Source organism: Westerdykella ornata (assembly GCF_010094085.1).
Source record: "Westerdykella ornata strain CBS 379.55 unplaced genomic scaffold EI97scaffold_1, whole genome shotgun sequence".
In the NCBI taxonomy this organism is placed as follows: Eukaryota; Fungi; Ascomycota; class Dothideomycetes; order Pleosporales; family Sporormiaceae; genus Westerdykella; species Westerdykella ornata.
Genome location: NW_022986851.1, coordinates 2,398,268 through 2,420,190, shown reverse-complemented (window position 1 = coordinate 2,420,190; position 21,923 = coordinate 2,398,268). Strand labels below are relative to the sequence as shown.

General features: G+C 52.6%; 11 protein-coding genes across 11 annotated transcripts; 4 read left to right on the top strand and 7 right to left on the bottom strand.

Annotated features, from left to right (window-relative positions):
* Positions 1-1,149: 1,149 nt before the first annotated feature.
* EI97DRAFT_31220 (uncharacterized protein) lies at positions 1,150-3,399 on the bottom strand. Its single transcript, XM_033794614.1, has 4 exons — positions 3,257-3,399; positions 3,041-3,190; positions 2,653-2,988; positions 1,150-2,601 (listed from the first exon to the last, which is right to left on the bottom strand). The coding sequence occupies exons 1-4, from the start codon at positions 3,269-3,271 to the stop codon at positions 1,390-1,392; spliced, it is 1,713 nt and encodes a 570-aa protein (XP_033659038.1). The 5' UTR covers positions 3,272-3,399; the 3' UTR covers positions 1,150-1,389.
* EI97DRAFT_31281 (uncharacterized protein) lies at positions 3,144-3,935 on the bottom strand. The gene is made up of 3 exons (XM_033794618.1): positions 3,567-3,935; positions 3,257-3,515; positions 3,144-3,190 (listed from the first exon to the last, which is right to left on the bottom strand). The coding sequence occupies exons 1-2, from the start codon at positions 3,817-3,819 to the stop codon at positions 3,346-3,348; spliced, it is 423 nt and encodes a 140-aa protein (XP_033659037.1). The 5' UTR covers positions 3,820-3,935; the 3' UTR covers positions 3,144-3,190; positions 3,257-3,345.
* A 216-nt stretch (positions 3,936-4,151) lies between these two features.
* EI97DRAFT_31199 (superoxide dismutase copper chaperone-like protein) lies at positions 4,152-5,765 on the bottom strand. Its single transcript, XM_033794612.1, has 3 exons — positions 5,238-5,765; positions 5,041-5,175; positions 4,152-4,913 (listed from the first exon to the last, which is right to left on the bottom strand). The coding sequence occupies exons 1-3, from the start codon at positions 5,329-5,331 to the stop codon at positions 4,408-4,410; spliced, it is 735 nt and encodes a 244-aa protein (XP_033659036.1). The 5' UTR covers positions 5,332-5,765; the 3' UTR covers positions 4,152-4,407.
* On the top strand, positions 5,724-6,566 carry EI97DRAFT_447455 (mitochondrial 54S ribosomal protein YmL23; the record flags this gene model as incomplete). Its single annotated transcript, XM_033800094.1, has 3 exons — positions 5,724-5,744; positions 5,837-6,271; positions 6,486-6,566. The coding sequence occupies 3 exons, from the start codon at positions 5,724-5,726 to the stop codon at positions 6,564-6,566; spliced, it is 537 nt and encodes a 178-aa protein (XP_033659035.1).
* A 199-nt stretch (positions 6,567-6,765) lies between these two features.
* Positions 6,766-7,648, bottom strand: EI97DRAFT_429517 (uncharacterized protein). The gene is made up of 3 exons (XM_033797457.1): positions 7,580-7,648; positions 7,339-7,507; positions 6,766-7,104 (listed from the first exon to the last, which is right to left on the bottom strand). The coding sequence occupies exons 2-3, from the start codon at positions 7,450-7,452 to the stop codon at positions 7,051-7,053; spliced, it is 168 nt and encodes a 55-aa protein (XP_033659034.1). The 5' UTR covers positions 7,453-7,507; positions 7,580-7,648; the 3' UTR covers positions 6,766-7,050.
* A 2,931-nt stretch (positions 7,649-10,579) lies between these two features.
* On the top strand, positions 10,580-12,610 carry EI97DRAFT_454682 (HET-domain-containing protein; the record flags this gene model as incomplete). The annotated part of the gene is made up of 2 exons (XM_033800567.1): positions 10,580-10,633; positions 10,685-12,610. The coding sequence occupies 2 exons, from the start codon at positions 10,580-10,582 to the stop codon at positions 12,608-12,610; spliced, it is 1,980 nt and encodes a 659-aa protein (XP_033659033.1).
* Positions 12,611-12,785: 175 nt separating this feature from the next.
* On the bottom strand, positions 12,786-13,781 carry EI97DRAFT_31144 (uncharacterized protein). The gene has a single exon (XM_033794609.1). The coding sequence runs from the start codon at positions 13,677-13,679 to the stop codon at positions 12,960-12,962; it is 720 nt and encodes a 239-aa protein (XP_033659032.1). The 5' UTR covers positions 13,680-13,781; the 3' UTR covers positions 12,786-12,959.
* A 175-nt stretch (positions 13,782-13,956) lies between these two features.
* Positions 13,957-14,804, bottom strand: EI97DRAFT_367046 (uncharacterized protein; the record flags this gene model as incomplete). Its single annotated transcript, XM_033795066.1, has 2 exons — positions 13,957-14,705; positions 14,759-14,804. Coding segments are annotated over 2 exons (795 nt in total), but the record flags the coding sequence as incomplete, so codon positions are not given.
* Positions 14,805-15,519: 715 nt separating this feature from the next.
* On the bottom strand, positions 15,520-17,032 carry EI97DRAFT_367671 (uncharacterized protein; the record flags this gene model as incomplete). Its single annotated transcript, XM_033795102.1, has 2 exons — positions 15,520-15,949; positions 15,996-17,032. The coding sequence occupies 2 exons, from the start codon at positions 17,030-17,032 to the stop codon at positions 15,520-15,522; spliced, it is 1,467 nt and encodes a 488-aa protein (XP_033659030.1).
* An 851-nt stretch (positions 17,033-17,883) lies between these two features.
* EI97DRAFT_438832 (uncharacterized protein) lies at positions 17,884-19,364 on the top strand (the record flags this gene model as incomplete). Its single annotated transcript, XM_033799521.1, has 2 exons — positions 17,884-17,966; positions 18,029-19,364. The coding sequence occupies 2 exons, from the start codon at positions 17,884-17,886 to the stop codon at positions 19,362-19,364; spliced, it is 1,419 nt and encodes a 472-aa protein (XP_033659029.1).
* A 389-nt stretch (positions 19,365-19,753) lies between these two features.
* EI97DRAFT_31094 (FAD dependent oxidoreductase-like protein superfamily) lies at positions 19,754-21,893 on the top strand. Its single transcript, XM_033794606.1, has 5 exons — positions 19,754-20,418; positions 20,489-20,804; positions 20,874-21,025; positions 21,076-21,464; positions 21,518-21,893. Exons 1-5 carry the CDS (start codon positions 20,253-20,255, stop codon positions 21,737-21,739), a joined length of 1,245 nt encoding a protein of 414 aa, XP_033659028.1. The 5' UTR covers positions 19,754-20,252; the 3' UTR covers positions 21,740-21,893.
* The last annotated feature ends 30 nt before the right edge of the window (positions 21,894-21,923 follow it).

The following is a 21,923-nucleotide window of genomic DNA, read 5'->3' as shown; positions in this document are numbered from 1 at the left end:
GCTCTACTCTTCTCTGCTCTACTCTTCTCTGCTCTACTCTTCTCTGCTATACTCTTCTCTGCTCTACTCCTCTCGTCCATTCTCCCATTCTCCTCTCCTCCTTCCCCTTCTTCGCTGTGTCTATCCTCTTCCCTCACCCACATTTCATCCATGAACCGCTCACGCTACGATACGATACGATACGATACAAACACTTCCATCATCTCTTCCTCTCATCTCCAACGCTCCTCGTCTGACTATCAGGGCGTTCTGAAGTCCAATCCGGCGCGCTCCCTGCCCGCGGGAAATCCCTTCCCAAAGGTACCTATGTAATTCTCATACGGTCGTCCCATCTCATCTCATCTTACCATCCTAGTATATGGGATGGCGAATGGGGATGATCATATTCCCGGCATTGGATACATACCTATATGCATCCATATCGCTTTGGCACCATTCACTCATAACCGACTGACTGTTGGAATGCTGAAAATGTTAATACCAACGCGGGATGCTCGGTGCCGGCGGGCAGATACTTCGACGCACACATACATACATGCATACATACATACATACATACATACATACATACATACATACAGACATACATACATACATAATAAAAACGCCCAGGCGCACACGTCAAAAGAACCCGGGTACGGCTCGGAAAAGGAATCACCAAAACTCAAACTCCTCAAAAGTCCTAGACCGTCATCCCAACAGTGTAGGACAGACAAACGGCTACATTCGGAAAGCGCCGTACCAGATAGACAACAACTACAAGACTTTAAAGAAGAGGGCAGAATCGACAAATCAACAACTCAATTATATATATTCCCCACGTCACACCTCTCCACCCATCCATCCATCCAATCATACAATATATGCAAACGAAAACAGCGGAAGCGGGGCGCAAATCGTCTAGCGTGATAAAACCCGGAGAAGAAAACGCCGACGAGCAGAAGGGGAAGAAGACAAAAGACGGACTAATCAACAGTCCGGCTGTGAAGAGTATATGTAAGAGGTAAGAAGCAACAACAGCGACATCAACGCCTAAACGACATAAGCCATGCTTCCGCTCATGCTTCATGTTTCATGCTACGCGGCAACGCCAGGGACAACAACAACGACAACATAAATCGGCATTAGGTCAAATCAACCAAATATCATCCAAGCATTCATTCCCAAACCCGTGGCCGGCATAGACGCCACCTCGAGAGAGAGAACGCGCCTGCTTGCTTGGGCGTATCGATGCAATAAACCTGAGAAATCTGGGAGAAAGAGTGGGGAACGTCGCTTTCCTGGGGGGTATCTAAAAAAAATCTAAACTTCCTTTATCCAAACCTAGATGCATCGATATATTAGCCTCTTTTCTCCTCTCCTACAACCATACGTGCAAACAACAAACAATCAGAAAAACCCCGAGACCTCGACACTCGGCCTAAAGGGCGGAGGAGGGATCCTCGCCTTGGAAGAAGAGGAAGATGATGAACTGAGACCGGAAGAGAACGACGACGAAGAAGAAGTAGGAGCAGCAAAAGTAGAAGACGCAACAAAATTCAACCATACCTCCATCTTCGCCATCTCCGCATTCTCCTTCCGCGCCATGCTCTTGGCCGTCTGGATCGCCATGTCCAAATCGTCTTGATCCGCCATGGTAATCATGTCGCCATCGTCCCGGATCTCGATCTTGAACGTCGACCGGATGCCAAACTTATCGCGGATTTGCTGCACGAATTCCCGTATCGTCTTGTTCTGGTCGATGAAGACGTAGCGCGTGTCGCTTGCATGCACCTTGACGCGGATCTTGCTGCCGAGGTCGCGCTCAGGGGCGCGACGAGCGGTGTTGGAGCGCACCGGCGAACGCCTGCGGCTCTTGGAGCGGGAGACCATTTCGAAGTCGGCGTCATCGAGACCGCTGTCGTCGTAGTCGTCTTCGTCTTCTTCGTCAATGTACATGGGCCGCGATGACTTTCCCTGGCGAGACCGGGTGTACGACGGACGACTTGAGCGTGGTTGGTACATATCATACACTTCATCGGCGTAGTCTTCGAGGTCGTCATCAGAGCCGCGCCGACGAGGTCGTTCTCTCTCGCGGGTGCGCATGGATTCCTGACGAGATGGTGGCGGTCTCTCTGATGCTGATCGCTGTGTGCCAATACGACGAGGTACATCCGCTCCACTTTGATCGAATGCGGCACGACCGAGATCAAGCGGTCGTGGCTTCGGTCCACCACCACGAACCGATTGAGCACGGGTCATCTGTCCTCCTTCCTGACCTCTCTGTCCTCCCGAGTTACGCTTGTCGGTCTCAGGGGGCGGTGTTGGAGGGAACATGTTGCGGTTCATGGGTGGCTCGGATTGCTGTCGTGATCTACTCTGCAGGTTCGGCTTGACCAGGTTCGTGGCTGCATACGACGTCTTTTCTTCTGGCCGGTCGTCCTTGGAGGAGCTGCTGATCTTCAATGCCTCGGCGCCGGCAAATCCGGTGAAGGCATTCGCTCTGTCGGATGCCGCCACAAGTCGTGCTTTTCCGAGGTAGTCCTTTGTTTTCAGGTTCTTGACCTTGGCTTCGTTGGGACGATAGACGATTCCAATGGGGATAGAGAAGACAGTATAGTCCTAGGGATATGTCAGTGTGTGCATGAGTGACTGGATATCCAGCGCACGTACTTGGGCTTCCTCGCGAATTGCCTCATCAATAACATCGTGATCCGGCACGACCTTCTCCTTTGCAGCAAAATTCAAGTCCTGCATCCCGGCCTCCTTCTGCTGCAGATAGATATAGCACAGTCCGCGATTGAACAGAACTTCGCAGGAGTAGAGCTTGAACTTCAGGCCGAGCTGCTCATAGTCGATATTGTTGTTTCCGCGCAGGTAGAGGAGGGTGTCATTGAAATTGGCCAGGGCCTCCTCGAAGTCGCCCATGAGAAAGTTGGATACACCTTGCTGGAAATAAGCTACAGCCAGGTACTGGTCCAATTGCACGGCGCGCTGGTAGTATTCGACCTGTCGCTGTTAGCGCGGCGCCGAAACCCCACGTTGTAGTGCTAGCGCATACCGCCTTCTCGTGCTCGGTGAGGGTCGCATGGATGACACCGCAGTTGAAGAGGATCTTGGATGTATCGGCAATGTTGGCAAACTTCTCCAATGCCTTGTCGTACTCGTTGTTGTCGTAGTGGGCGAGGGCTGCCACCCACGTCTCGATTTCCTACCCCGCAGTCAGTTGGCATTGACTTGATCCCAGGCGAAGACAGAGAAGCCATGCAGTGCATACCTGCTTTAGAGACATGACGAAGGTTTCCTATGAGATACCCGGCAGTATGGTGTCGTCAAGCCTCGAATCTCAGTAGCTATCCTGCCACCTCAGTGGGGCAAAGAGGGGTCCTCTCCGTCGTCCCAAGTATGGCCAGAAGCTTGCTTCTCTCCCAACTGCCCCAAAGATATATATTTTCTTCCCCGGTTGCGATCCAGTCGACGGCGGGTAGCGTATGGGCGGGATTCGATTTCGGATATCGAGACGGCCGTGGAGCAGACTCGGTTAAGCAATTAGGAGTATATTATAAAAGTGTCGTGGTGGGTAGTACAGGGCATAAAAGGAGGGACAGCGAGTGAGGGTAGCAGTGGAGGGGTGAAGGCGACCACAATGAGGAAGAGGAGAATTCGAGAAGAGTAGGGCGAAGAGAGGGAGGCAATTGCAGGAGGGGAGAGTGCGAGAGAAAGCGATGGGAGCTGGGGGGCAGCCAAATCTGAGTCCACACGCGTCGCAACATGCACGCAGAGGGGCTTGGCTGGAGGTGCTGGCGATGCTGATTGGCGGTCGGTGCGCGCTCTGAACATCCACGGCGGTAAGGTTGCCTCTCGTAGCCGCCGAGGCTAGACACCTCTACAACCATCCAACCCTCCTCCAACACCATGAATGATCATGGCACCACCGACATCCGACACTTTTCCAACAGAGTTGCCTTCTCTAAGCCTCTTCCACCAACATCTTCCTTCTACACAACCCATCGCCAGCGACAGACAGCAACAATCCAGCCCCCCTATCTTGGCTCCTCCGATCGAGGGCCGCCATGTTTGAGGTCTGTTACATGACGGCTGTGACCTTGAATCTTCAGCTCTTTGAGACAGCCACGTGATTTCTCACCGTTCCCAAAGAGCCCGTTTGGGCCATAAACGCATAAAGTTATACCTTCGCGAAGCCACTGCCATTACTTCTGCTGCAGTCCGACTCACGCACACGTCGTTTCAACCTCGATCGACGTGCACGCCTCTGAGCTGGGAGCCATGGGAAAGCAGTCAAAAGCAAGGCATTCTTTCACAAAAGGAAACCGCAAAGAAATTGCATGCCAGCGTGAGGCGAGGTGAGTACCGGCATACCACGTCTGAGGCTGACTGCATCTTTGTTTTGAACTTTATGCCACACCGTCATAGCATGCCTTTACCCTTCTGTTCCTCCCGCTCTTCCCACACCGTCTTGCCGGAACAGCTGCACACCGTCTTGTCGTTCTCCCACGCCCCCGCGCTCCTTGCAATCACGCCGACCAGTGTGTCAGCGTCGTTCTTGTCCAGCTTCCCATCCAGCTCCCTCGCTACCACAATGCTCCGACCGATCATCTCCCAGATCTGGATGGGCTTGTCCAGGAACACGGAACCGACGCCTCCTTTGCTGACCTGGATCGTACCGAGTACGCCTCGACATGGGGAGCCCTCCTTTTTGGCCTTGACTGCCTCCCAGATGCCGCCCGTAGACTCGGGGCCCTGGGATATGTCTCCTGACTCTCGTATCGTAGCGTGGTAGGTTCCAGGAGACAGTCCTCTGATACTCAGGTCCAGTATCGTCAGGTTGGGCGCTACCTGGACCATGCGCACCAGCCCGCGCACCTTGTTCTCAACTTGGGGAGCATGCGACTCGAGGATGCAGACGGCAGCGCCTGGAATTGACATTAACCATCAGACTTGCAGGTCTGCAGCGACAACGCATATGCAGATTGTTTGAATCTCGGCAAGTGAAGAATGGTAACCTCTCCGATAAAGCTTCGGGAACATGACTGCACTTACTATTCGGTTTCCCGCTTCCTCGCAGTATCGCATCCCTCCCCGTAGCTTGGATCGCCTCAACAATCGCCGAAGGCGAAGCATTCCCTTCTATAGACACGAGCTGCTCTTTCAAATTCGCATTGACATTCTTGATTCCTACATGTACCGTCAGTCATCACATCATCTGATAGCCGTCACAGCACCGGGTGCTACCCCACCATCTAGCTTATACAACGATCCGGAGATATCCCTAATGCAATCCTCACACGTCATCGGCACCGCGAAGATGGTCTCAAAAGTCGGAATCGTCATGGTGTCTTTGGATCGTAGTAGAATAAGAGCAGCGGAATATGGAATTGAGGAATCGCACGCCTGGGAGACATCTTATCCCGTAAGATCCCTCTTCGCTTTGAAATCGAATGAGCTCGAGGTGGGGCTGGGGCGACGCCTGGCCGCGGCATGCAGCTGGCGCGCCGAGCCACGTGATCTCCCGCGACGATGACCGCCAACCCTGCGCTTCAAATTGTACCAATGCCAAGCATCATCGCATCTCCGCAACTTCACGACGACATACCACCATCAAGCTGCCCGGCGTACAGCTAGGGCCCATTCGATCGCCCACTTCCCCGAGGGCAATTCCACCTTGCCGGTCCGGAGACAGAGCCCTCAATTGACAGCCCGGCCACTGCCTTCGTCCGCCCACCATGTCCCAAACCATCGGCAAGGTAATCACAATCCCGATCATTACGGACCTCCGCTTCCCTTCCTCCCTCTCCTCGCCTTACCCTTCAATCCCACTAATATACTTTCTTTTCAGACCCGCCTCGCCTATGCCCGCTCCTGGCACCACATCAACGTCTCGACCGACCCGCGACCCCTAGGCCGCCTCGCCTCCTCGATAGCGCAAATCCTCATGGGCAAGCACAAACCCATCTTCGACCCCTCGACCGACTGCGGCGACTACGTCGTCGCCACCAACTGCGCGCAGCTGCACACGACGGGCAAGAAACGCTTCCAGAAGAAGTACTACACGCACAACACGCGACCGGGCAGCTTGAAGGAGATCAACATGGATCGGTTGATGGCGAAGTGGGGGGGTGGGGAGGTGCTGAGGAAGGCGGTGAGTGGCATGTTGCCGAAGAATCGGTTGAGGAAGGGAAGGTTGGAGAGGTTGAAGACGTTTGAGGGCGAGGGGAATCCGTATCGGGAGAATATTCTTAAAGTGAGGGTCGGTGGGGGCCAGGAGATGGGGGTCGGGGTGGGGACTGGGATTGGGGGGATGAAGGAGGTGAGGGAGACGTTGGGGAAGGCGAAGGTGGAAGGTGGGTCGTCATGAAGATGGAGAAGGGGGAAATGAGATTTGGGCGAGGCTGGGTGGGGGGCGTTGTGCGATACCAGGTGTATTATTAGACATTGGGCTTTTTGGAGGTACATGCGAGATTAGGTTGTGTATGGTTCCTCTGTAGCATATATCCTTTTTCCGGTGTTGCGTTTCTGAACGAGTCAAGGCATATGATGTGGTTTGGGGATTGCCGAATGCGACCTAATCCCAGGAAGTGCGCAGATAAGCAGTTCCTATTAGCAGAGGCACAAAAGGTGCCGGTGTAATCATTCCTTCATCTTATATCGAAGCCAAACGATGGGGCATCCTGAGGGATGCAATTGCTTGAGCACTGGGAATTGGAGATCTCACAGAGCCGCCGTAGCGACAAGGAAAATAAGCCCTGCTCATTACAAGCAGGACAACAGCGATGAGATATCTATACACCATATCATACACTCTTCTTCCCACTCTTCCCCCAGCCTCAATACCCTAAGATATCAAAACCAGCCCAGAACGCCATGTTATTTGCGCCATCACATCCGGCACCCAGCACTCCCGTCTTCATTTTGTCTCAAGTGTCTAGCCTGGAAATCCGATTCCCCTGTCTTCGATATCATACATAAGCTCGCTCGTTCGTTTGCCAAGTACATCTCCCGTTTATCTTTGCCCGGTCGCGGCTTGGATATTCGGGTAGAGCATGGAATGGTTTACGCGGGAAGAAGAATCTCCGCCCAACTGCTGTGCAGGAACGCAACGCCGATCTGTAGTACACACATCGTCAGTTTCCAGTTTCTAGTTTCCACTCTCAGATTGCACAGATCCTGATCCCCCCTCTTCAACTGAACTCCCAGAGATACATCTCCCAACTCCATCACCTCCACATAAATCCTCCTCTTCCTCCCTTCCTCTCCCTCTCCCGATCTCCCATCCTCATTATCGAAGACCAAACCCAATTGGCCGCAATCGCGGTTTCGAAAATCTAATGGGAGACTTACAGCGAATAACCCCACGGCCGTGACGATCGGCCTGTTCTCCTGGCTCGTAAACGTCGATAGCACGCTCGGCGCAGGAGCGGGCTGGCGCGAGGAGCGGATGTTCTTGGGAGGCATGGTGCGCGGTGGATGGATGGAAATGTGAGGCTTGAGATTGGGTGTTGCGCTTGAGCTGGAAGGCAGTTGGGGTCAGCGGTGTTTCGGGAATTGGATGGGTGAGGGAGAGGGAGACGGACGTACTCACTCAGGGAATTTGAGTGGTTGGAATGAGAAGAAGGCGCGCTATGTTGCTGGTGCTGTTGGAGCGGTTATGATGGATAGATAGTATTCTTTGGGCCGGGGGAAGAGGTTTTGCCGAGATGCTGGCGATTATGTAAGCGGAACTCCCGTAACGTGTTCGATCACTCATCCGCCAGCCCCACCAAAATCACGACGCGTCTTCTCACAACACTCACGATGCCACCTCCACAACATACTCAGCAAGCCCTAGACGAAGGTAGACTAGCTCTAGCTACTGCTGCTCTTCAAAGGGATAAAAAATTACGCGTTAATAGAGCCTCTTTTCTATATAATATTCCTTGTTCAATGCTTCACAGTCGTCTTGCAGGTAGCCTACCACAAGCTACTGCTAATGCACAAAAATGAAAGCTATACCCTACAGAGGAGCAGGCCCTAGTAGATTGGATCCTAGACCTCGACCGATGCAGATTTCCATCCCCAATTATCGATGTACGACCAATGGCAGACAATCTACTCGCCGCGTGTGGCCAAAAACCTTCTCCTCAGCCAGTCGGCGAGAAATGGGTGTCCTGTTTCATCAACCACCAGGCAGAGCTCTAGACAAAGTGAAATCACAAGTTCCACTCACAGCGTATGAGATCTGAGGATCCAGTCACGATCCGTATATAGTTCGAGCTTGTAGAGGAGATATGTCAGTTGTACAGCATCCTCGACACAGATATCTACAACTTTGATGAGACTGGCTTTATGATGGAGATCGCTACAATATCAAAAGTCATCACGAGCTCTGAGGTAGTCGGCCGGGCAGTAACTATACAGCCGGGTGACCGTGAGTGGGTAACGACGATTGAGGGGATCAACACCTCTGGCTGGTCTATCCCATCCTTCGTAATCCTGCTCGGAAAGCTGCACCAAGCAAGCTGGTATTAAGGCCTCCCACTCAATTGGGTTATTGCCATTAGCGACAATGGCTGGATGACTGATGAGCTTGGCCTTGAGTGGGTAAAGCACTTCCACCAACATACAGAGTCTCGTACAGCAGGAGCCTACTGACTACTTATCCTTGATGGCCATAGCAGCCACACTATACCTGAGTTTGACCAGTTCTGCAAAGAGAACAAGATTATCATGCTCTGTATACCGTCACATACATCGCACCTTCTACAGCCACTCGACATTGGCTGCTTCTCACCTCTCAAGTGCGTATATGGAAATCAGGTAGCTGAGCTTACGCGGCAAGGCATCTTCTATATCGACAAGCAAGACTTTCTACAGATATACCTAGGTATTAGAGAGACAGTTATCTCAGAGCAGAATATACTGGCTAGCTTTCGGGTGATAGAGCTAGTCCCAGCCTGTCAAGAACGTGTCCTGTCATCGCTAACAGTAGTCAGGATGCCATCTCCACCTAGGATGGTGGCCAACGCTGAGGTCGTACAGATAGCAGAGACGCCACATACTATTGCTCAGCTAGAGCAGCAGGCTCGACTTATTAGGGCCCATCTTGATCGCCAATCCCAGAGCTCTATTACCCAGGCTATCCGCCAGCTTGTCAAAGGCTGTCAACTTGCGATGAATTCAATAACTATCTTTGCAGAGGAGAATAGGAAGCTTCGACAGGCTCCTCAGCGATGGCAGCGTAAGGAGCAACAGCGCCGACAGTATATAGCCCGTGGAGGAGCTCTACGGGCAGAGGAAGGTCAATTGCTTGCTATAGAGGCTGAAAGGGTGCTCCAGCAGGTAGAGCAGGCGGGGCAGCCAAGTAGGCCTCGAGCACCACCAACCTGCAGCAAGTGCCACGAGCAAGGCCACAAGAGGACTCAGTGTACTACTAGATAGTGCACATCTAATAGATCAAATTTCTATATATTTTATTACGTGGTTGTGGAGCTATTGGCAGAAGATGCGTCGTGATTTTGGTGGGGCTGGCGGATGAGTGATCCTGGCGGATGAGTGATCGAACACGTTATGGGATAGCGTCGCCTCCTGAGGGCTGCCAATTGCTCCCGATGAAGGTAAAGGGTTGTAGGCTAAGGTTCGCTCTTGCGCGCTCTAAGCTTGTAATCTAAATTTTTACATTGTCCTCAAATCCCATGTGTCTCTTCTGCGCATAGAAAGGAGTTGATATGGAAGCCTAAAAACCACGCCACTTACAGAACTTCGAGGGTCTCCCAGGACTCCTGCCTGTACTTTGGGATGAATCAATTCCTGGAATCTCAAAGACTCGCCATTGTCATGTTTTTGCTTCTCAATAATGCGGACGGCTCGACTTTACTAGGGCGTAAGGTTACCGCCTCCCTTGGGTGCCTACCCCGACAGTATTCCAACCGCTTCAGCTGCTCACGCGTTGTGCTTGGGACGGCCAGCTTGATTCCGTATTCGCCTGTGGCTTAGATGCAGCCTACCGGTGACGGTTTCAGCCGCTGTATGTGCACTCTATGAAGGCAATGGATATAAACCTTCCTTCCACCCTTCTCCAGCCCCGAATTCCATCCCTTAAGCTAAGGGTATCTGCTGTGCAGTTTATATATTCCAGCCTCGCTCCGTCATCACCAACCACAACCCAATCTCGCCCACCAACCAGGAAATGGCAAACCCCTTACCCCCAGACCGACGAGGCTACGGCTCCCTCTACCGAACCTCAGAAGTAATCAAAGTCCAAACACGGTTCCTGATCCCATACCCAGCAGGCGTTCCAAACCCGCACGACGACCTTCTGCAAGACACTCTGTGCAGCATCTGCGAAACGCGCGGTAATGTCAAGAACATCGATCCGCTTGCGATGGGCGATGGAACAATCGAAGATGCACCTGAAACAGGCCGAACATATCTGTGGCCAACTTCCATCTTGGAAAGAAACCACAGGTGCTCTATGTGTAGACTCGTATGGCGGACCATTCGACCCTATTTCCGGAAATTATTAAGTGATTTTCCCCCGAATGCGGTGATGGGGTTGAATAGGAGTGACGAGCCTGGTGGCGCTAGGTGGGTTGAATTGATTGCCATGGTGTTCAAGAATACCTTGGATAATCAAGATCAGCGTGGTAGTGGACAGGTCGTAAGTACAGTTCAGATTTGAGGGCCGCTGGCAAACCACTGATGGTCAAAGTTTATATACGAGGACGAGCGTATCCCGCATTTCATGGTTACGCAAATGGCGATGGGCGAGTACTCGGTTGCGGGAAAGGCGAGTGTGCAGGAGTGGCGCCAGAGCAAGATACTCCGGAACGATGAAATTGACTTTGACCTGGTGAAGAAATGGATCAACCTATGCAAGCACGAACATGGCGCCGCATGTAGCAGGTCAGGGACGGAGAAGTCGCCCGCCAAGAGACTGATTGATGTGGAGAGGAATTGCCTTGTCGATGGTGCAAATGTCGAAGAGTACTTCACATTGAGTTATGTCTGGGGTATGGCTGCGCAGTTCATGCTGACCAAAGACGTAGTCAAGGACTCAACAAAGGAAGGCTTCTTGAGCTCCATTGGCACCAAGATTCCCCAGAGCATAAGAGATGCAATGCAAGTCTGCCGAAACGTTGGAGTGCGCTACCTCTGGGTTGACGCACTTTGTATCGTCCAGGATGACGAGCAAGACAAAGGCGACCAAATCGGGTTGATGGACGAGATATATGGACATGCGTTAGCAGTCCTGATCGTCGCTGCTGGAGACGGTGCCGAGCACGGAATACCCGGGATGGGACAGAAAACCAGAGCTTTATACACTTGTGAAGAGGCCGTGGATGGTAAAATACTAATGACCTCTCTAGCCTCGACGACGAACTCAGCCAAACGATCCCATTGGAACACTCGAGCTTGGACATACCAGGAGTATATCCTTGGTAAAAGGCTTCTGGTTTTCACCGAGACGTATGTCTTCTTCAGATGCGCAAAGGCCCTATTCCGAGATGGGGAATTGCTTTCCGCCACGGGGGAACCAACACCGGTGCCAGCTCAGCGGAGCGATGACTGGATCTCGGTGACCGCAAACGACATACCAGAAGATATGGATCTGAAGGAGGTGTGGAAGCAATACTATGATGGCCTATTGGCCTTCTATCTCCGCCGCAACATGAAGTTCGACACAGACTCTCTTCCCGCCTTCTCGGGCGTCCTCAAGGTGCTGTCGAAGAGACTGGGTCCGTTCCACCACGGCCTCCCCATGAAATTCTTCGGTCGCTCATTACTCTGGAATGATGCGCACAATGGAATCTTCGAGAGACGCAAGTGCTTCCCAAGCTGGTCGTGGGCCGGATGGAAGTGGAAATTCGAGTTTTTCGACTCGGAAAAAAGCACAGTCGGGGCATATGGATACAACATGCCCAAGGAATCAGTGCCGATGAAGTTTTTCGTTTTCGATGATGACGGAAAGCTCGAACTGTTCTTCCATGAGGGACCAGAAGTGGCAGAGGAGGTTCCCGAAACAAGGCAGAAGACCAACGCGCTCATGGATTGGATGATGATGGCCAATCAACAGGTGCAGGCACATCCTGATCTACCCCCCGAGGAGCTCACCATGAAACTTCTGGGTAAAATGATGAAGAAACAGGCACTGGGGCAGACACAGCCAACGAAAGAGGACGAAGAGCAAGAGAAGGAATGTATAGCCAGATTGATGGCTCAACTGGAAGCACCAGAGGATTACCAACAGGTCGACTGCAAAAGTCTGCTAGGACAACACGCGTATCCAGGCCACCTCTTAGCTTTTTACACAAGCGTTGTCTCTTTGAAGGTTCCGTTTACATCCAATCAGAAGGCCGAACAAGGCTCTGCACTTGATTTTGACGTTCTTGGCCATGATGGAGAGCGACTTTTTAGCTGCTGCATCGACCCTGCGTGGCGCGCGAATCAACCTGAGTATCTGGAATTCGTTGTGATTGGAGTAAAGGAAGGGGGTAAGAGCGTGGCATTGCTGCTCCTTGAGGAGATCGACGGGATTCACTATCGAGCGAATTGGAATTGGAAATTATCACAGCACCTGGAGATCACAGACTGGATGGCGCAGAATCCTGTCCAGAAGCTGATCATTTGGGGTTGATCATGTTGTCTAATGGGATAAAGCCGTACTCACCAAATTCCGTATCAGTGATTGTTGCCGCTGGAAAGCTCGAGGATTCAGCTTGTTTCATTTTTTTGGAAATACCCGCTCTGTAGAAGCAGCTTTGATTACGAGAATAGCCAGGCCCAGGGTCTCATTTATATTTTGTTCTGTCCACATCTCTTGTCCAAGTCCAAATCAAGAGTGCATCTATCCCAACTTATTGACAAGAATCAAGCATATACAGCTGCAAACAAAAGCACGTGCGTACCTCGCCGTCCAAAAGTCTATAGACACCGAACATCAAACCAGACCCCATTTCTCTCCCTAGTTCCATCATCTCACAGCCTCACACCTCCTTGCCCCCATCCCAACTATCCTCATCCAGCCACTCCTCGTCTGCCTCTCTCCCTTCCCTCATAACAGCATGCGTCGCACTCCACGGCTGGGTCCGAAAAACCGGAGCCCCATCAACATGTACAAACGACCCCGGCACCGGCGTCGATATCGTACCCCTAACATCCGACGACCCCGTCCCTCGGCGCTTCACATCTCCACCTATCTGCCTCTCACTCCTCAAGCCCAGAGATCCAGATAACGGTCTACTCCGCGTCCGTGCCAGAAACGATGAACCCTGAATCTTCATCGCCGAGGCCGGGGAATACGTCCGTGTCGGCGGTGACGGGGCATTGCGCTGCGGCACGAAAGGCGGTCCTGGTGTATTCGCCCTCGAAGTCTCCGCCGACGAGTTCTCCCAGACAGAGCGAAATTGCTGTGTTTGCGGCGCTAGTAATCCCGTGTCGGACGTCGTGCGCTCGTGCCCCGGACGATGATGATATGTCCCCGCGGTGCCCAAGGTCTCGGAGATGTTGTCGAGTTCTGTGGTATCGTTGCGGTAGCTTGTGGAAGATGGAGTGTCTGCGCTGGCAGCCGAGGTCGTGAGTACGGGCTTCAGTGTGGGGATGTATTGGTCTGGGTTCTCGAGGGAGGTGAGTGCGGGAGTTGGCGGGCGGCCGGTGCGAGCGAGGTGGAAGAGGTGGGCGAGGAGGTTGCGCCAGCCGAGAAGCATGGAACGTCGGAAAAAGAGGATGAAGATTTCTATGCCGACGAGCTGGGGGTGTTGGTTAGTACATGTGTAGTGGATGAAGGATATGAATTGAAAAAAGGGGAGGACTTACGGAGGCAAGAATCAAACTCGCCAATACCGAACCGCGAGGAACAGTAAAATTGCTGACGTATTTCCTGCATTCTTCTTTGTCGCCTCTAGATAGCGTCTAGCATATAATCCACGTCTTGACGGGAATGATGTTGTTCGGGTCGTTGAACACGCGGCCCAGCTTCTCATCCTAGGTCCAGAAGACGATGAAGAACGCAACGGAACCGACGATTGTCAGAATACTAACGGCGATATTGCGCCACTGTAAAAGAATCAACTTCTTGACATTCCTCCACGTCTCTTGCTTTTGCATCGCTTGACCGCGCTGAGCTGAACCCAACGAGTTTCGCTCGCGACGCCGAGTCCGGAGGTAGACGAAAATGCAATATCCAGTTGTCACTGCTTGGAGAATGAATCCAGCAGTGGCGAAGATGACCAGCCACACCCAGAAGGTCACAATGGCGTTTTCGTGGTTTGGAAGACATGTCTGACCCATGCGGTAGCTGAAGCCAGTCGAGGTGAGCAAGGCGATAAGGAAGACGAGAGGAAGTAATGTCCCGGCAGCGATGGAACCCCATTGAAACTTTGGGCCTGGATCACGATCCCACAGAATGCGGATGTGAAGCCAGAGACTGCGGAGAAAGACCCAGATGACGCAGCCTATTCCTCCAAGAGTGACGAGAGCTCCTGCAATTGCGCATGAGAAACTCGTATGCATATCGTTGGGAGTTATGGCGTCGTGGCAGAGTGGCGGGTCGATAGCAACCGGAATAACAAAGGAGAGTGAGATGAAGAGGACCGGAAACAGGAGTCCTACGCTAAGGTAATGGCGGTGCGTTTGACCAGGGGGTAGAACGGCGAAAGAGAGGAGTAGGAAGCAGCAAAGCGCGACGGAAAGAATGCTTAGGTAGTTTGGGACCCGAAGTTGCTGTTTCCATTCTATACATATAAAACGTTATTTGGGATCTTCATGAGGAAGTCAAGGGGCTCACCTGGAGGGTAGAGCCAATCCTGAATAGGACATGGAAAGCAACAAGTCGTGCCATTGTCAAATCATCCAAGGCCACAATATCGTCCCTCTTGATCTGTGGCTCGTTAGATCCAGTACTGACTTACTCAAACAAACGTACTCACACCCATGCCTAGATCCGAATAAAGACTGGTCGAGCAGAGGGGGAGTGCAAGATGGTACACTTGCATTGAGAAACTTGCCCAGCGGCATTCTGATACTGCTCCAAATACGAACTGTGCGTGAACTCTAACCGTTAGCCATGTGCATGATTAAACTTGCCAGTACCCTAATCGGTGACTGCGGGTATTTAGTGTCCATTCGGTCTTTATCCTTCCGGTGCCATCGTAGTTGTCATTCGGGATGCCCTCACGGGCGCCAGTTTCGACTAGGCGATCACCGTTTCTTTGACGTTGTAAGATGTGGCTTTGGCGTAAACCTCCTAGAGGTGGAGTTGGTCTTTGGGTGTTACGGAATCGACCACTAACCCGTAGTGAAACAAAGGAACCTATCCGCGTTCCCATCATAGCTCAAGTTGAGACTCACATATCGCACAGGACAAACCAATTGAAACAATAAGATGAGAAATGAACCTCTTTCCGCTATTCACTGGGCCCAAGTCCAGAGCCGTCAGACGTTTTAAAGTGAAGAGGCCTGTGAATCCCTGCCTTGGTATCGCAATCAAACCCTGCAAACCATGAAGCACAATAACCTATCGTACAAAGGTCCATCGGAGATCATCTACTAAACAGGAACGCCGGTGTAGTTGATCTTGATCTTCGCTCGTGCGCCGTCCACAGCTTCCGACTGCCATTGGTTCTTCCACTCTTGTTCCGCCTGCTTGGCTTTCAGGAACGCTTGACGCGTTTCCTCGCTCATTTTGGCTATATCTTCCTCTGAGACATCGGGTAGGCCATTGGGTCCCACGTCGTAAAAGTCTCCATCGGGTCCAGGGATTCCCAATCCCGAGAAAGGAGGCGTTTGCAAGTATGTATCGATGACGAGATAATTCCGGCGTACCGCCTCTGGAACGTCAGATTCGGACGGGGGAACTTCTTCCCATCTCGCATGCGTAGGTTGAGTGATCTTGGGATAGCACATCAAGTTTGTATGCGGATCATATATGCCCTGAATGTTCGCCTTCCGTAAAGCAGAAAGTGATGAGTTGAAGCGACTGGGAATGTTAGCAGGTCGACTGGGTGGCTTGACGTACGACTGACCTTGATGACCGTGCATGTTCGAACTGCCAATTGGCAGAGGTGATATTCACTTTCCGCTTTCCGGGCGCCGGCTTTCCCGGTAACACAGGAACGCTGGGCACACCTGTATGATAGACGCTGCTGGCACCGTGCCATGCAACGTATTGGTTTTTATTGTAAGGCTCCCCTGGTGGCGGCAGTTTGTCATTCGGATCTGCTAGTTCGCCCTCCACATCACCCCTCTCCCGTGCTGCGGTGACATAGTAGTCGTCGATGATCTTCTTTCCGCCGATGATTATGCGGGCACCGAACTCTCTGAAGACAGAACGCGCAGTGACTACACCAATCGCACGACCCTTGTAGGAATGTGGTATGATGTCTCGTTCGATGAGGTCTCTTTTCTCGGAGTCATCGATAATGATCTTGTGGAGCTGCATGTGCTTGGTAAAGAAGAGATAGCTGTCCCTGAAGCCGCAACAGCGAGCTGGCTCCGTCGACAACATGTACAGCCGATCTCCTCGTCCAGTGATTGTGAACACTCGCACGCGATAGTCCCGGCCTCCTTTTAGATTTCCCAGCTTATCAACCTTCTCTTCACCTTCCGGGTCTTCCGGGAGGTCAACCTCGTCGTTGACAACATCTGCCATGGTTCCCTCCTTGTCGATTGCCACACGTGTAGGCTGTGCCGGTCCACCCCTCGGTCGGCCCCGTTGCCCTCCCCCTGCGGGTCGTCCTCGCTTTCGTTTGATAGGCGTACCACCCTCCGAAGCGTTGTCGGGTTCAATGACATTCCAGTCCGGCGGTCGATTTTTCGGCGGTCGGCCAAGACGCTTTTTGCGCGGAAATGATTGAATAACGGGGGGAGAGGATGGCTCTGAGGGTGCCTTCTCTTCCTCCGACTCCTGCGCCGGGGTCCCGGCATCATCGTCTTGTGCGGGAGTCTCTGCGCGTGAATCCTGTGCGTCCACCATCTCTTCATCGGAGTCCTGTTGGGGAGTGGCTGTTCGCACCGGTGTGCTGCGACGAGCCGCAGCTCTTGACGGTCTGCCACGCGCCATGATTGCGCGGTCGGATCAGGCGCAACCTTCTCAATCGGTTCGAAAGCAGGAAAAGGTCTTGTCGGCCGTATCGTGAAGGTATGTATGTAACAGAGGTCCAATTGAGAAGTAACTCGCGTGTTGTCAGGTTTGCGTTCCAAGGTTCAGGATGGCTGTCGCGGACCAGACGGACGTGAACGCGAACATTGTAAGGGCTGCACGGGCCATTGACGATCACGTGTGATCGCCAAAACTTGTCTTGGCGCAGTGCTTGATTGATCGTAGTTCTCAACAACTGCTTGTCGTCCAACATCCCCAACGGCATGCTCTTGGATTATCCAGAATAGAGGATTCTTTTGTGTGTACTTGTGCGTTACCGCATGTCCTTCTCCTGGAGATACTGCACGATTGTCACCGGCAACCTCAGCCTACACAACTAGCACTTAGAACTGGTTTTCACAATAGCACCCAGCTCATCTGATGCACGTTGTCACTGCACATTGCAAGAATTGTATGCCAGCCGCCTCGGTCGAGCGTGTGAGCCCGTTATTAGAACGGGTTATAATGCGCATAGTGTAGGATAGGAGTTCATCATGGGGCGCAGGTATTTCTGGGAGCCATCGGAGCCATTGGCACTCGGAAAAGGCAGTACTAGGGAGGAAGATGGCGCCTGCTTTGGCTCGACTCTCATGGCTTGCTACTCCCTCCGAGAAGCAGTCCAATCCCCTTGGATTAAGGCAAGAGCTATCTACTTCGCTGCCAAAGAAATGTCCAGCTATCGTCACAATGCTTCGTTTCTTCCCTCTCGCCCATGACCCGCATGCCAGCATAATTCACCAGTCGCACATCAGAGCCTGCATCGATAATCAGGTATGACGCTGATAACGCTTGCTGTGCGTACGAGGAAGAGTTTCCTGGGACTCTACAAAGTGGACCATGTTGAGCAACCCGCAGTGTAAGTTGATGGCCCTGCGCTCTCACGGTCACCTTAGTGTAGAATTACTGACACATGTCTAGGCCCGAGACGCCAACGAGAGACTCGCCTCCATCAATCAAAGATCGTACATCATGCAGTCTTGAAGACCTTGGTCAGAGTCCTTCCTCCAATGATTCGTCTAGGACGGACAGTCCTTCCAAGCGGAGCAGCAAGTTGGCGCGGTCCCTGCGAAAGCTAAGATCAAGTTTTGATGTCATGAAAGCCAAATCCAGTCATGACGACGACTCTCGCAGTTGTCTCAACGAGGTTGATTTACGGTTTTCCTTTGCCTTGCTGATGAATGCTAACCTCACTTCCCAGACGCCTTCATTGAAAGCTATGCCGTCTGTTGCACTTGCTTTAGAGACCCCTCCTGCTAGTCAGATCCTGTTCGTCCGCAAACGAACTAGTCCAGATACTTCCGAAGTGGGTATACACCGATCATCGCCCATCGCCGTCCCGGGTAGTAGGCAGTCGACGCCGCCTCCAAAAGCATCGCTGCCTGGTGGAACCATTCCCGACACGCCAGGCCACCTGACAAGAGCTATGCAGGCATCACCAGGATTCTCGGATTCGCCTGGTAGCTCTCCAGAGCGCCCAGAGCTGTCGGCAATGTTAGCCATGAGGGAGCCAATTCCTACGCCGATGCCAGGGACTAACCTTACCTTTGAAGACATCAAACCTCCCGATGTTCCCATGGTTTCTCCCGCTGTCCGCTCCATGGGTACCAATGGCTACTTTTCGCTTGATATGGTTGCCAATGAGGGTTCAGGGGTTAGTACCGAGTTGACCTTTGATGCTCCCACCGGGCGCGCATCTCATTCAAAGAGGAGTGGCAAGGACGACATGACCCGTCGTTCGGAGTGCGTAGACGAATGGGAAAGAGTTGACTCGAGGATTGTCGTTGCTTTACAGAATTTTGAGGAGCTCTGTCGAATCCACGTTGAGCCTCAAGAAGCAGAACCCGCAGTCAACCGGCAAGGTCAAGACACGGAGCCCTCTGAAGGTGAGCCCAAGTCTGTTCGTTGCGAAATCCGGTGGGGCCAACACGCTGGGATGTACGATGGTTCTGGATATGCTGCACCGACGCCTATCCAGACCGACGGTGCCATTAGTGCCGACATTACTGACGCAACGGCCAACCCATCAAATGGTGCCATCCGTGACAGTCGTTACAGCATTTCCTCTATCGGGGCACGCAGCTCGCTGGATGATAGGGAATATCTGCAGGAGATCATTCGCGCGTATTCTGTCTTCGATGAAGTAGAGGAACGAAGGGATGACCACATAGAGGAGCCGCGCGTCTCTCGAAAAGCATCGGGCGAGCACAAGAAAAGCGTCGCAACGCAAACCGACATGGGAATGGCTGTATACTGAGACTGACACCACAACAAGCTTGACGGCTATCGGCTAGCTAGACATGGTTTGACATGGTGGAATTTAGGCAGGTATTCTCGATGATGGAATTGAAGGTTGGCCTCTGCGAGCATTGGTTGCAATGCATGCTTAGTATGGTGGAAACGGGGTGGTAGTATAAGTCATTGTATTACTGAGCATTCAACAAATAGTTATTCTTTCTATGCGCTTCAGTCGCAGCGTTAGGGCTTGGTGCAACTCTATGGTGTTGTATTGTAACAAGTGATTGCCGCTACGGTATGAGGGAGTTGCTACAGGGGCCAATTTACCTCTTTATCTATAGCCGAGGATTCCCGTAAAACTGTGCTTGGACAACCTCAACGGTGTACCGGGTATGTAGCGAAACAAAAATCATCCTGCATCTAGGGAAGTTGATACAGCGACTCTACACCCCCAAGCTTTTGGGGCTTTTTTCTTCCCACCAAGTGCCATCTATGGGCTTTTGCCGGAGAGGCACGTCATCCTCACCAGACTAGACATCTCTCAATTAATCTAGTGTACCTACATGGCAACAATGCTACAAACGGCAAAAACCGGCATTCCCTAACAAACGCAAGAGATCAGGCCATCGTCAGATGTCGGAAACCACGCAAACACTCGGAAGGAGCAGTCGTTTGTCTCGAATTCGCAGCTCCCCGGGTTACAGTCCCGGCGAAAGATCGTACGACCTCTTGCTCTTCCAAGGTTGCCATCCATTTTCCTGCGATGCACCTAACGACCACGGGCGGCCCCGCATCGGCATCCTGAGCTGTTGCTTAGCTTTAGCTTTGCCCTGAGCTCGTCTCCCAGCTCCAGACGTTTCTCTTTCATTCTTCTCTTCGCACTGTCTCATTTCATAGAGCGCACAACATGGCCGACACAGTCATCCTGGGAAGCGGAATCATTGGCCTGTCGACCGCCTACTATCTTTCGCAATCGGGGAACACACCTCCTGAGAGGATCCACCTGGTCGATCCCATCGCCGACCTATTTCACTGTGCATCAGGCTTTGCGGGTGGTTTTCTAGCTGCTGATTGTAGGCACCCCATAAAGTCACATCGATATACACAATTTGCGCATCCATTCTAACCCAGCCCATGTAATAGGGTTCGCCCCATCCGTCGCTTCCCTCGGCGCCCTCTCCTTCAAGCTCCACAAAGAACTCGCAGACAAACACGATGGGAGGAAGTTGTGGGGATATAGTGCAAGCACGGGTATATCCTACAGCCAGTACTCAGACGAAGATGCAGTTGGTGGGAGTGGGGAGGATTGGCTCTTCAATGGGAGGAGTAGAGCGCAGGCGGCCGCAGCGGCCGCGGCGGAGTCGCAGCCAAAGGCCGACCAAGAGGGACCGGTGTGGTTGAAGAGGAGCGAGGGGGCCACGCTGGAGGTGATTAGCCGAGATGATAGCACGGCGCAGTTGTGAGTGCGGTTTTCCTTTGCTGGGAGGTTGTGTGTGAGAGAGACTGACTGGCTCGTGATGGGACACAGAGATCCGTTGAAATTCTGTCAGTTCCTGCTGGATGAGTGTCTGAAGAGAGGGGTTAAGCTGCATCACCCTGCGAAAGCTGTGGGGGTGACGAGGGATGAGCAGAATCAGTTGATTGGGATTAAGATCAGCCAGGACGGATCAGAGACTGAGCGTATGAGCACTCTACAGCTTCCCTCCTCGACCACCCACTGACACCCACAGTACCATGTTCACGATTAGTGCTCACAACCGGCGCCTGGACTCCACGCCTCTTCTCAACCCTCTTTCCCGACTCAAATACTTGCATACCCATTTCCGCGCTAGCAGGGCATTCTCTCCTCCTCAAGAACCCGCATTTCAAAGACACGGCAACGGAAGAGATGTGCCATGCCGTATTTGCAACAGACACGCTCGGCTTTTCACCGGAATTTTTCTCCAGAAGTGGTGGGGAGGTATATCTTGCCGGGCTGAATTCGATGCAAATACCCCTCCCTGAGGTACCCACGGATGCGAAGCCGAACCCTGAGGCAATCAAAAAGCTGACGGACTGTGCGCTGGCGATGATGGGAACTGTGGAGGGGAAGGAGGTGGAGACGACGAGGGAGTCGCTTGTACGTTACAGCCATCATTCTCTTTTTCAGCTTGAGAACTAACAAGGGCTCAGTGTTTCCGTCCGGTGACTTCGAGCGGACGGCCTATCGTAGCTAGGATTCCCGACGCGAGACTTGGTGGTCGACTTAAGACGAAACCTTATGGAGGGGTTTTCATGGCGGCAGGGCACGGTGCTTGGGGGATTGCGCAGTCTTGCGGCACGGGCTTGTGTATGGCGGAATTGATTGAGGGGAGGAAGACGTCTGCGGACATTTCTGCTCTGGGTCTGCCTTGAGGCGGTGGTGCATTAGTTTGGCGTTGCGGATAGACTGGACGTTGGGCTGGGTTGCGGGTACTGTGGGCGTATGCTGCACATGGCACTGGATGCTCATGGTGCCAGGAGGGTCATCCTCTGGCCAAACTTTCTTTCTTCCAGCATGCGGTTGGCAACTCCACGGACTGTTCAACTGCATGGTACG